Source organism: Gobio gobio (genome assembly GCF_949357685.1).
Source record: "Gobio gobio genome assembly, chromosome: 9".
In the NCBI taxonomy this organism is placed as follows: domain Eukaryota; kingdom Metazoa; phylum Chordata; class Actinopteri; order Cypriniformes; family Gobionidae; genus Gobio; species Gobio gobio.
Window position 1 is genome coordinate 43,438,173 of NC_137115.1, and position 13,637 is coordinate 43,451,809.

Below are 13,637 nucleotides of genomic sequence, written 5' to 3' on the forward strand. Positions count from 1 at the left end.
AAAAACCCTGCCGTAGCCTAATGGACTATTCTTTGCCATTTTGTGGAATAAATATTGTAGCCTAAGTAGCATGTTCCCACTGAAAATTCCAAAAAAGAAAAAGCGCTCTTCAAATAACCAGATGGTGTAAAATAATAATATGCATACTTCCCATAGGCAAAACAACGGTAGGCCTATGTGGAAAGAGTATAGGTATGTCCGTCTAAGTAAGCTATGCTATTATGCTTTTGTGATTCACTGGGAACCACTTTTTCAAACCAATCAATTCCCCATGCTACAGATCCTATCAGATAGACTACAAATTCCGGAAATAAATATGGGTTGCCAACTAGTGTGTCACACATTGACTTTTAAAGGACTTTGAATGCAGAAAAACAACAATGAGTCATAATGTAGTCTATTTTCATCCATTTCACTTAATCCTTTTTCAGTGGATGTTATTTACACACAATATCTTCCGTATCAATCTTAAAGTCGACGTAAGTTGTCATATCTTTTCTTCACTATTGTGATAGTGGAGTGCTTCTCGAACAAGAATTTTTTTTAGGTAGGGCTTGTGATGTGCCAGTAAACCCGTGACACGTCCGCATTAACTAGGAGAGCACATGAATTAAAAAAAAAGATACAGATAAATAAATTATAGTAAATACTGCAATATTCCTTAAGAACAGGAATTATCATATTTGAATGTCATATAAAATCATACAATGATGAAGTAAATCTAGCCTACTACTACTACTTTTCACCCTTATACCTCATACTAGATTTTTCAATGTTTATTGATAATAAATAGACAGTGGCTATTTGCACTTGGTGTGAATAAGCAGTCTCTTTACCCATCTGTCTGAGTAAATTAATGCCTCCATTTAGGAGCAGAGTCTAACCTGGGCCAATCCTTAAACAGATCTTTCATAATAACTTTGTGCTGTTACCGTATAGCTCCACAAGACAAGACAATGCAGACAACAAAAAATCTTAGATTATTTGCGCAAGTAAAGCCCTTTACAGATTCCATATCATGTACTGAATAAAAATGACCTTCTGAGTTACAAGAAAATAATAAATTAAAAGACAAGACCATTCATAACAGTGGATCAATTTCAGGTAATATATATAATTTTCTGTTTTTGCTTACTCTTTTTCATGCATCTATAATTTGACAACTCTTCAATTTGAATAATATCTGATGTTCCTAAGAGGACAATATTTCTTGCATACCAAAATGCAAATTCAGTAATTATCCAGATCTGCTTTTTATGAAATCGCAGGGGGGAGCCTATCAGAATAGCTGACAGAGCACATCTGCCTGTTGCACCGAATTGAGCAAACTGCTGATAAATTATGCTAAGCCTATTTATAAAAGACTATAGATTAGTGTTTACGATGTTGCTATACAATTGTTGAGAGTCAAGACAGATGCAGCTACATGCTTATTCAGAAATGATGGCTATTTTCTTATCCTGCTTAGTAGGCCTGGTAATGCACAAATAACCTTAGAATAGTTTTGACATTTTCCATCAGAGTACAAATGGGAATAATCTATATAGGATAGGAATAATATCAACAACAAAAGCTCTAAAATGTGCAGTAGATGAGAGGAAGGTAAGTAATTAGGCCGAATCTGGATTGGTTCCGGCATGGAGATAAATGCTGAGAAAGAAACAACTTGGAAGGAGCAAAGGAGATGCATTTGTTTACTAAGCTGCAGACAGATTTAAGGCCTTGGGGAGTGTAGAGAAGATTTGTATACATTTATGTTTAATCTCCAAATGGGGCTGGTTGCCCTTCCCGTGAAATGTGATTTGAAAAAGTATTCGTCCATTTAGTAATAGATCTTTGATCTTTGTTTTTTCACTCTTTCGGGATAGTATTGGTGACATAATTTCGAGAAAAACTGATGACATGTCCATCTTGCTTAATAATAATGATTACACACTGTGAGACATAATATAGACATACATCAGACTTTTCTAAACCAATATAATTTCTCTGTATAATTTTAAACGACTTAAATTGTGTGTTTTTTTTATAGAGAGTTGAATGAATCCCTAAATATATAATAGCCGCAAAAGCCAACCATTATTTTCAAAGAGTTAATGATGTAAGACCATCAACCAAAATATAATGCTGAATGTATTGAGTTGGTATGTGATTATTATATTATATACATTCACATATTATGTACAAGCACAATGTGCTTTGCCACAGGCACAGACTGCTGTTTTTCTATTAAAATAACACTTTTATGGAAGTTATATGGACTTGAGCTGTTTGTTTTGCAGCAGGGACTTTGTTTTCATTTTGAAGTCAATTCAAACTTAATAGACAGTTACTTTCCAATTGCATGAGACCTGAATGGCAATATATTTAATAACACTTTTGTATAGGCCTGTATCATCTATTGGGTTTTCAACCAGGAAAAGCACTGCAGGGGGTCCACGCTCCACTGAGAAGAATTATCATAAATCTGAATAAACAATAATTAGAAAAGACAAGCAAAAAAAATGTGATCAAACTTTATAATCAAGCTTTATATTTGGAGAGTGGATGTGAAAAAGAAATCTATATTCTGAAACATAAACGCATAAAAAGTCTGGAAGCTGATGATAGATAGTTATTTTTTGTTTTGTTTTAATGAACAGGCAGGCCTAATGAAAACGATGCGGAGTAATAACGCATTTCCACCAGCAGATGGGGTCATTGTCCACACGCGGTCACGCTGTCCGGAAGACAGATGTAAATATTTTCATGACGTAGAGACAAGAGACAATCTCTGTACCCATCCTCTACTGTCGTAGCCTACACCTCCAGAAATACTCAGTTTCTCCGTGAATTATCTATTCTTCGAAACAACCTCCACCCTGCCTGACAGAGGACCATGCGAGGTTGACAGCATTCTGTCTTTATTTATATATTCACTGTAAAGCAAACAGCGATTGGTAGGGTGTGATAGGCTATTCATAGCTTATGCATCATTGCTGTGTCGGCGAGTGAGTTGGTGTAGTCTGCGGATCAGATTGCTCCTGTTTGATTTTTTTCTTTTTACTCCCGAGAAGCAAGCGATTAGGATTCATCATGCAAAAAAGGAGGAAGCCAGAGCCGATCCAGCTGAACCCAATTCCAGATGGGAACGCTGTAAACGGAACCGGGGCCACAGAGTGAGTGGGCTTGTCATTTCATGTCGAATAAGCTGTTAGAAGACTTCACCAAACCAGAGTTGCTTCATTCATGGATTGTTTGGCTCATTAAGAATATTGATTTGATACATAATAGATTTGGCATTGCGTAATCTGATTGTAATAGGCATTAAATTGCTATTAGTGTGGATATTTTCGAGGGCGTGTTGGTGTTTGTAAGTGTCAACAAAATTAAAACCCACGAGTGAATTGTAAACTAAAGGTGAATACTAATTGACTTACATAATACCAAATATGGGTCATTTTGCAAAATGGGTGCCTTTTTAAAGTTTAATAAAGTGATTTTATAAACATTCTCTCAGATAATGTCAAGGCACTAGTGCTTTACAGATTGTGAAGCAGCTACACAGTAATAATCAGGAACATAACCATCCTGATGAATTATGAGACATTCAAATTCTGCTGTAAAGCAGCTCTACAGAAAACAATAGTGTAATTATTAAGCTCAGTTCAGTTCAATAACCGAAATTAGCCAATTATGAAAGTTGAATCATCTAAAGCAGCTTTGTGGTGTCATCATCGCTGAAGTTGAAGTGCAGTCAAATGTAATAAAATGTAATAATATTAGTCAGTATTAAGTTATTACATGTTAATAAATTGCATTGTGCCATCTCAAACTAACTTAATAGAATGGAATAAATGTTGGAATATAGCTATGAGGGTTGATGGTTTTAGTCCACAATATTTCTGTTTTCACTATTTTTTTTTTTTTTTTTAAATAAATGCAGCCTTAAGCTTTAGAGGCTTCTTTCGACCCCAGTATAGAGTTATTGAATATGTTTTTTGCTGTGCTTAGAAAATGTAAATGTTGGTTTCGGTTATTTATTGTTATGTCTTTTAATGAGAAACACAAAATGCAAGCTGTTCTTGGATTGACCCATTTATTAGTGTTGTTTGGTATCCAACAGGTGCACATAAAAGTGCCGCTTCTCCTGCCACTAAGATCAATGGGAATACCTTATCACATTTGGACAGAGCAGCCAACACAACACGGCTGTCCTCTGTAGTATGTTGTACAGCCATAAATTAGGCTCAAAAATGTAGTATTATAAGAGCAGAACTGGAGAGATAAAGTGCTTACAGTTGTCAATGTGTTTACAATGTGTAGAGGCCAAAAGATCCTAGATGGATTTGTAAATTAATGTGACAGCGTTCACTGAGCCAAAGTATCCACCAGTTTACCTCTGTATGTGATTGAGGATTTTAAACTGACCACCCTATAGATACAAGTAATGGCGTATTGATTTGTTTGCTGGCTTCACATCCCCATTGACAGATATGATGACCACCTCTGTTGGACCTACCTTCATTTGGCAGGCCTGTGATTTTACTCCTCTTGATGGCGAGCCAATGACAATCCTCGCAGCCTGAGCCAGTGGTGCATGTCATTGCCTCTTGTCTCGTCGAGCTCATTTGAGGGCTCAGACACTTTCCCCTCTCGTAGTCTCTCCATTTGGCATTAAGAGACTATTAATTATTTAGGGATACATTTTCTGTGTGGTATATGGTTATTATTTCTACATAAATAATAAGTATTAGCTGTGCTCTAGTGCTAACAGAAGTGATGTTTGTAAGAAAGACGGTAAAGTAGAATTACATTCCTTCCTGAAGAGTAGGACAGGCTGTGGCGAGCTCGCTTTGGAATGTGTGTGTGTGTGTGTGTGTGTAGCGGTGATTCAATCCTGTGGAAGTCAGTGTTATAGAGAGAGGCTCAGTGGAATGTTAAATACTGTGACAACTGTTTTTTTCCTAGAAGTTTTTGCTTTAAATCTGTCGTGGCAAGCCTATCTCAAAGAGTGCAGTTAATATTATTTTCGAAGTTTTTGCTTATTGCTTGAGAAGAACTTCATTATGCATCATCTCTTTCATGCATTTACTAATAATGTGAATTAGGAGTAAGAATGCAAGTAAGATTTACCAGTCATAAATATGATCTTAACATCAATGAAACATCAACCGGATGTGATTTCTTTTGTTTTGGTGGTTTAATGCAACCAATATTCTACATTCAGTGTGTATCACTGAAGCCACATATACATTACCGTTCAAAAGTTTGGGGTCTTTAAGATTTTTTAATGTTTTTGAAAGGAGCCTCTTATGCTGATCACCAATGTTGCATTTATTTGATCAAAAATGCAGTAAAAACTGTAATAACATTGTGAAATATTATTATAATATAAAATAACTGTTTTATTTTTTAATATATTTGAAAATATTAATTATTCCTTTAAATTGTTATATTCTAATAGGCTGATTTGGTGCTCAAGTAACATTTATTATCAATGTTCGAAACAGCTTAAAGGCACAATATGTACGATTTTTGGATGAAAATATCCAAAACCCAGAACAATGTTGTATATTTTGTTGACTTGTGTACTGACACATTATCCCAAATGTTTCCAAGAATGTTTAAATCCAGAGAAATAAGCAATTTTAACCCTTCGGCTGTAGAGATGAAGACAACAACTCCCATGATTCCGTGAAATCAAGGTGTCATCAAGCTACGCCTATGTTATTACATATTGTGCCTTTAATATTTTTGTGGAAAATGTAATAGTAATACGTTTTCATTTGAATTGCTCATGTCATTCACATTAGAAAAAAAGTGTCTGACTTGCAATATGTTAATGTTTTTAAAAGGTTGCTGTCCAAATGACTTATTTACTTGCCAAAGCCAGTTTTACTTGCATTTGACACTTGGAAATGCTAATTTTGTGTTCTGCCAATATTGTTTCATCTCTCTCCATTAGCAGCAGTACCTCTGCCGCTATTGTTTCCCATGAGCTCTATGCTGCATTGTCTTTTCAAGATAATCAGTAGGAAACCACACAGTGTTACAGTGTTACACAATCACACCACACACACACCATGGCACCATCTGCTGCTCTCCATTTTACTTTAGAGCATTCATACACCCAACAGTGCTCTTTAGTGCATCAAGTAGAGCTTGATAATTCCCATACATTCCCTACCCGAATTCTCTTCCTTTATTGTGCTTATGTCTGAGTTTAAATTGCTGCTTTACAGGATGACACAGATGTATCCACAAGAACGATTTATGGAGCATAAAGTTAAATATTGAACACAATCTCTGGTTTTGTGCACCTCCCCAGAGAAAAATGCTATGCTTCTGTCTAACCTCAGCTGATCCCGGTGCTCCCTAGTGTTTACATTCACATTCCAAGGCACGACATATGAAGTTGACCAATTATTTCTTGTGATTGATCATACTGTTATCCACACATCTTCAAAAACACTTGAAAAAAGAAGAAGTAAAGTTATGATTCTTTCAAGTAAAAGTTATGATTCTTTCAGAGGCTTTTCTGTATTTGAATCTCAAACCATGATCAGCTTTTACTCTTCATTTTCTATGCCATCTTTTCTCAGAAAGAATCTTTTATGAAAACGTAATGGTGTATCAAAGGGTAGACTAAATAATTTACAGCATAGTAGTATTGAATTATTTATTACTTTATTACAAGTGGTTGTAGCGTGCTGCGTTGTCTCTACATTCTATTAATTGATCTTGTATGCATGTGTGAATGTGTATGTAATGTTTAAAAAAAAAAAAAGAAAGATATGACTGCAGTTTCAATTAATAAAAAAAATAAAATGTTATGAATTAACTTTATTAGACACTCTTCTTGATGATGAATTTCAGTTATAAATCACAGAATCCGTTACAATTAAGGTGAGAAATCTAGAATTTCAGGGAAAACTATAACTATACTATTTTGCCTTACAATCTTCAAGTGTAACTTCGCTGATTTTCAACCCGCTTTGTATAATTACAATGTCGTGGTTTATGTAAATGAACAAAGTTTACTCGTTCTCTGTATTACCTGGACAGAGAAATGCGGGGTGAGACCGCAAAAAAAAGATGGGTCTCGGTCCGCTTCCAAACAAACTCTGGTGCGGTTCGATTGATATATGTATGCAACATGGACCAAAGACATGTAAACTAACCAAAAACAGGACATGATGTCACAAGATGCGACGCTACAAGTCAGCTGATTTGACGACGCGGAAAGATCGGTGTATCCAAAATGAGTAGAGGGCAAACGTGGAGCAACGAGGAGGTAAAGGGCCTCATCAACTGCCGTCTCTTTGCAGCCGATCTTCGTTTCTTCATACAACGGAGGAAATCTTGGTGCTGTTTTGAATGTTTTGAACATTTTATGAGCTCTTCGTGAGTTCTCAGCTGGTAAAAATAAAACCATATGTACACGCATAAAATGATTGCGTTTAATTCAGCACACAGCATTGTTTTGAATGTTCGGTAAGCAAACTCCGTCGCAAAATATGCGTCATAAAAGCCGACCAATCAGGTTGTGACCATATCCCTATGCCTTTGGTTCGGTAACTTTAGGTTCGCTGTTAAAAATGCCAGTGTGAACGCTAAGCGGACCAGGACTATATGTTTTGTTTTTGCTTTTTGGTCCGGACCAAACGAACCGAACTACAAGTGTGAACACACCCTAAGTTTACTAAGAAGTATTTCCTACTAAAGCAGTATTTAACTGGTAAGGTTATCCATAGCAGACTGGTGGGAGTGGCCTTGGACGGCAACATGTCCAGTGCATTATGGTTGTTGAAGTTTTCCTACCTATTTGGCAAAAGGGAAGGCAACAGCTCTATTTCTCCGTCAGGAAGCACTGATTTCATTACTCTTTTACCATTTGAGTTTTTGTGATGTATTGAACAATCTTGATGTTATTAATTTTGTAAATGAATTTAGCAAATTATAAATCATTGATTTATGTTATGCATTATATAATATAGTTGTCGTTGTTTTTTAGAAATTAGTTATGTTGTATTTTTCTATTATATCATAAATAAGATAATTTCCTGATATTACTGCAACATAAAAACCTAGCAATGTTTTGATAAAATAAAACATAGTAAATTTTAAAGGGATATGTTTATGCCCTTTTACGAAGACTAGACTCTGCTTTCATGCTTGATTACACCCACATGAAAAAATACTATAGTATATTATAGTAAAATTACTCTAGTAAATACTATAGTGTTTTTGAACCGTGCTATAGTAAATATACTACAGTAAATTAACAAAGTGTAGTAAATACTATAATATACTAAAATATACTACAATTTACTTTAGTATCTTTACTATAGTACTATAGTATTTACTAGAGTAATTTTATTGTAATTTTACTATAATATACTATAGTATTTTTTCATGTGGGCACATTATTTTTCACATCATTTACATTATTATATTATTACAGCACCTCTCTGCCCTGTCTGGCCCTGGTCTCGCGTAGTCTAGTCTCAGCCTCATACGTCACACCCATGGACCGCTGGCTGAACGTCTGATTCACATGGCTCACTTATCTGGAAACACTTCAGAAATTTCGAAGTCGTCATCTGATTGGTTAGACTGGGTAAAACCAGCCTGATCCGCCGGCGATTTGATTTCGCCCTGCAGCTCAGGCTGGAAACCTGTACATTAATTTATCCTGCTTCTGTGCTTCACATTTGCGGGAACCAATCACAGACTGGCTTATCCACCTGGCGCGCTATTGGCGGGTTTAACACGATGACGGATAGAGAAGCGATGGGTCGTTGCCCGTTGATCACGCCACTTGTGGTCTGATTGGTTGAAGGACTATCCAATTGCATACAGCGTCATTTAATTTTTGCTCGTTTATCACGCATCTTGTGGTCTGATTGGTTGAAGGACTATCCAATTGCGTACAGAGTCATTTAATTTATGCTCGTTTATCACGCTTCTCATGCAGTAGAAAATACATAGCTGACTCCCCAGACCAATGTTCAATCTTAAATTGAGCTTGGTGTGGTGATAGCCAGTCAAGAATTGTAGTTCTTGGAAAGTGGATTCTGTTAAATGAGTGGACTTTGAGCTTTGTAACCTTGTAAATCTTTTTTTATCCTCAAACAGCAACATTACACACTGACTAAGTTGAAAAAGTAAAAATAAAGCATAATTAAATAGGAAAATGTTACTAAAAATACTGAAATGTTTTTTTGTGTGTGTCGTGTGGCCAATATAAATGTTAGCATGGCATTGGCAAGTAAAAATATGAACTACTGGTCTGATTATGCCAGCAGAAAGACCTTGCAGTGGAATCATTCTGGATATGGAGTCATTGTTCGCCCTCCTACATGCAACACAAGTTTCGGAGTATTTTTCTCCACTCTGGCTTCTTCTGCGTCCTTCACCATTATCACGTCTCCACCACAGCGCATCCACGCCACCCACTTACACCCACACAGCAGCCTCGTAACCATGGTTATAACTGGCCTTGCTGTCAAAAATGAAAACACTTCGCCTAATTCTGCATAGAGATGAGACAAAGACATCCTGGAGTACTTGTGCTGCTCTCATCCACCTGAGTCGTGCCGTCTGTCCTGGAGCAAAGCGTGTTGCGATATGTTGCAGACTGATCAGCTCGCTTTGATGTAAATTTATGTGTGAGTGTCACTTGTTGTGGCCTGAAACATTGTTCAACAGCAGGACAACATGTTTTCCATCTGAATTGGCTCAATGCTTGAAAGCCCTTGAGGCTCATGGTGTCCGATGGTTCTGAAACGTTAATTTGAAGATACAGATGTTTGCAACGTGTGGCACCAGAGCTTTGGGTATTTATTTTCCCACTGAAACACAAGCTGCAAGAAAGATTAAGTTTAATTAATTCCTAATTGGTATCAACATCTGAATCATAAGACTTTTAATTGGTTCATTTGAAAGCAAAAAAAAGATTAAAATTGCATTATTGACTTAAAATACACTTGGCAAATGCAGTTAAGCCATGGTGAAGAACGGTGTTGTTGGAGGAGATACAGAGAGGATGGAGACCAGAGGGTCATGGAAGTTCACTCTTCCAGCAGAAAGCTAAGGAAATACATCACCATGACAACAGTGCCAAGGGAAAGGCTTGCATGCTTAGAGGAACTCCCTGTTTCCTCAAACAGAGCTTTAGGAAGAAGATATTATAAAGCCCTCCCACCACTTTACACGCATTGTACATGAGTGTATTCAATATTCCTACATGTTTTCTGCCTTAAGGATAGGAATATGTTTCAGCTTGCAAGCGTTTGGCTTCTTATGATCACACGAGAGGAATCCTTCTTGTAGATTGACATATTAAAGGGTTACTTCAGCGATTAGCATTAAAGGGTTAGTTCACCCAAAAATGAAAATTCTGTCATTAATTACTTACCCTCATGTCGTTCGACACCCGTAAGACCTCTGTTCATCTTCGGAACAGAAATGAAGATATTTTAGTTGAAATCTGATGGCTCTGAAAGGCCTCCATTGGCACAATGGCACGGTTCACTCTCAAGACCCTTAAAAGGTACTAAAGACGTCGTTACAAAGTCCATCTCACTACAGTGGTTCTAAAATAACTTTATGAATCGGCGAGAAAAGTTTTTGTGCGCAAAAAAACCCTAAATAACGACGTACATATTGATGGCGATTTCAAAACAAGGCATCATGAAGCTTCGAAGCGTTATGAATCAGCGTTATTCTCTAACTGAACGAAATGATTGTATGAAAATCAAAACGGGAGTGGCCTCATAGGCCAGCGAAGCAAGTGCATTCTGGGAGTTGTTGTCTTTCATCCACATTAGACAAAAATAATTTTTCTGTCTTTTCTCAGTCTAGAAGGCACCAAATTCAAAAATAATTTCACATTTCTACTACATAAATGACCCAGTTTAAATACACATTCATCTTCTCAGCGCTGAAGTACCCCTTTAATGTATAACCAAAAAAACAGGAATAAAGGCCCGTTCACACCAAGAACAATAACTATATTAGCATCCACACCAGCGGACGATATCATTCTGTTAATTCTAAGCGCATGCTTGTTTGTCACTTTAAATGCTCGAGCTCATTCTGATTGGCTGTCAATGTTTTTATCGTTCATCAGCTCCAGTTCTTAAAGTGATTCCAATGATAGCGTTTCTCTGCCGTTTTCATTATCGCTGTGGTGTGAACAATGCTATTCTTTAATATTGATTTTTAGAACTATATATCGTTGTGAATGGGCCTTAAGACTGTAGCAGTGTATTCATATTTTGAAATAGCTTTTATTTTATTTTTTATTTTTTAATTTTATTTTTGTAATGTTGTTTTTTTCTTTAATATTGAGAAAGATTTTTAGAACTATATCTTTATTTTTAGTTGTTGTCCTTGGTGTGAACAGGCCTTAAGACTAACAGTGTTATTTTAGTATTATTTATATATATTTTTATTTTCAGTTTTCATTTTAATTGAATTTTTTTTGTAATTTTGTTATGTGCTTTTGTCATTATTGTTTTTTTTTCAAATATTTATATTTAGCTTTAATTTATTCTTATATAATTTGATAGTATTATTTATAAAGTATTATGTTATTTATTCATATTTTGAAATAGCTTTTTCCGTTTTTAACTTTGTTGTGTGCTTTTGTCATTAGTGTTTTTTAATAATTACATTTTTAAATACATTTATATATAGTAATTTATTATAAAATACATATAAGATATAAAATATAATGCATCCAAAAAATATGATGATTTGAATACACATATTCTGTGATGAACATGTCTTTATTTATTTGCTGTATTTATTTGAATTATATTTTGAAATTTTTGTAAAAACAAATGTCAATGTGATACAATTGTCCTTATATAATGAAGAAAAAGCCTCAACAAAAAAGAAATGGGGGGGGGGGGGGTATTAAATAATTTGGCATAATGAAATGACTCCTGCAGATCCTCATGAATGTGTTGAGTTGCAGATTAAGCCATTTAGCTTTAGCATTTTAGAAATTAAATGTATTTCTGTCTGTGTTTCTGTTAGAACAAATCTGGAAGCTCTGCAGAAGAAGCTAGAGGAACTGGAGCTGGATGAGCAGCAGAAGAAACGCCTGGAGGCTTTCCTTACCCAAAAGCAGAAGGTTGGAGAGTTAAAAGATGATGACTTTGAGAAGATTTGTGAGTTGGGTGCAGGCAATGGAGGAGTGGTCTTCAAGGTCTTACACAGACCCTCAGGCTTCATCATGGCCAGGAAGGTAAGTTATGGTGAAGCAAACTTTATATTTCAGTTTCAGCTTCAAGTTCGCAAGAAAGGCCACTGAAGTCAATTGATTGTCACTTCCAGCCTTGAATCGATCGGATGCCGTTTTAAAGCTGCTTGCCTTAGAAGGCATCAGCTATTCATGTCATCATGTCTTTTTATAGATTGGAAGAAGTTAGACATTGCAGCAATAAGCCATGACATTCTGTTCTTAGCTTGCTGACTGGATACTATATGCTAATTGCAGTTGAGTCAAATGACACTTTTCCTAATAAACTTGTCCAAGAAAAGACATCTGCTTTTTAAGCCAAATTGCCAATAGTCCACTACATACTGTGGTGAAACAAATGGTTCTTAATATGAGCGCTCCCAGGAAAGAAAACAAGCTGAAGAGCAGTCAGCACACAAACTCCAAACAACTCATTTACAGCATGAAACAAAGAACTGACAGTATGCATGCAGAGAAGTAACTCCTCTTTATCAGCTATCAACTATATAATGCAGACAGCCTGGCAATTACAGAGAGAAGCTCTGCCTGGTACTGAAAGAAATTAATGAGGCTTCAGAATTATGCTTTGCATTGCTTTTATTACGACAAAATCGCAACATGGTAAACATCAGTATGAGTGTAAAATGTAAAAATATGTCAATGTCTCTTCAATTTCAGGGGTTGATATTTATTGAAACAAACTTATATTTTCATGCAGTTGATCCACCTAGAGATCAAGCCAGCAATAAGGAATCAGATCATCCGAGAGCTGCAGGTGCTGCATGAATGTAACTCTCCCTACATAGTGGGCTTCTACGGGGCTTTCTACAGTGATGGAGAGATCAGCATCTGTATGGAGAACATGGTACTGTGTCCTCTATTCAGTGTCAAACATGAGAGTTTATCTGTCTATATATAAATATATACACTACTGTTCAGTTTAGGGTCAGTAAGAAATACGTAAGAATACTTTTATCCATCAAGGATGCATCAAATTGATCCAAATTGACCGGAAAAACTCTATTGTAACGTAAGGAATTTTTCTATTTCAAGTAAATGTTTTACTTTCTATTAATCAAAGAATCCTGAGAAAACCAAATATTAAGCAGCCCAACTGTTTTCAACATTGGTAATGATCATAAATGTTTCTTGAGCAGCATATTAGAATGATTTCTAAAAGATGTGACACTCAAGACTGGAGTTATGATGCTTAAAATTCAGCTTTGACAGCACTGGAATAAATTACATTTTAAAATATATTCTAATAGAAAACATTTATTTTAAATTGAAATAATATTTCACAATATTACAGTTTTTGCTGTATTTTTGTATCAAATAAGGCAGCCTTGGTGAGCATAAGCAAGATATATATACAGTATAGTTCAATATCCTTCAGTATCCC

The 13,637-nt window shown here is 35.8% G+C and overlaps 1 protein-coding gene across 1 annotated transcript in view; it reads left to right on the forward strand.

Annotated features, from left to right (window-relative positions):
• Positions 1-2,792: 2,792 nt before the first annotated feature.
• Positions 2,793-13,637, forward strand: part of map2k1 (mitogen-activated protein kinase kinase 1) — a 16,748-nt gene continuing 5,903 nt past the window's right edge. The window contains exons 1-4 of the mRNA XM_079825322.1: positions 2,793-2,885; positions 3,057-3,158; positions 12,031-12,241; positions 12,954-13,100. Of these exons, the coding sequence (XP_079681448.1) occupies positions 3,076-3,158; positions 12,031-12,241; positions 12,954-13,100 (441 nt within the window). The 5' untranslated portion in view covers positions 2,793-2,885; positions 3,057-3,075. The remainder of the gene's footprint in view (positions 2,886-3,056; positions 3,159-12,030; positions 12,242-12,953; positions 13,101-13,637) is intronic.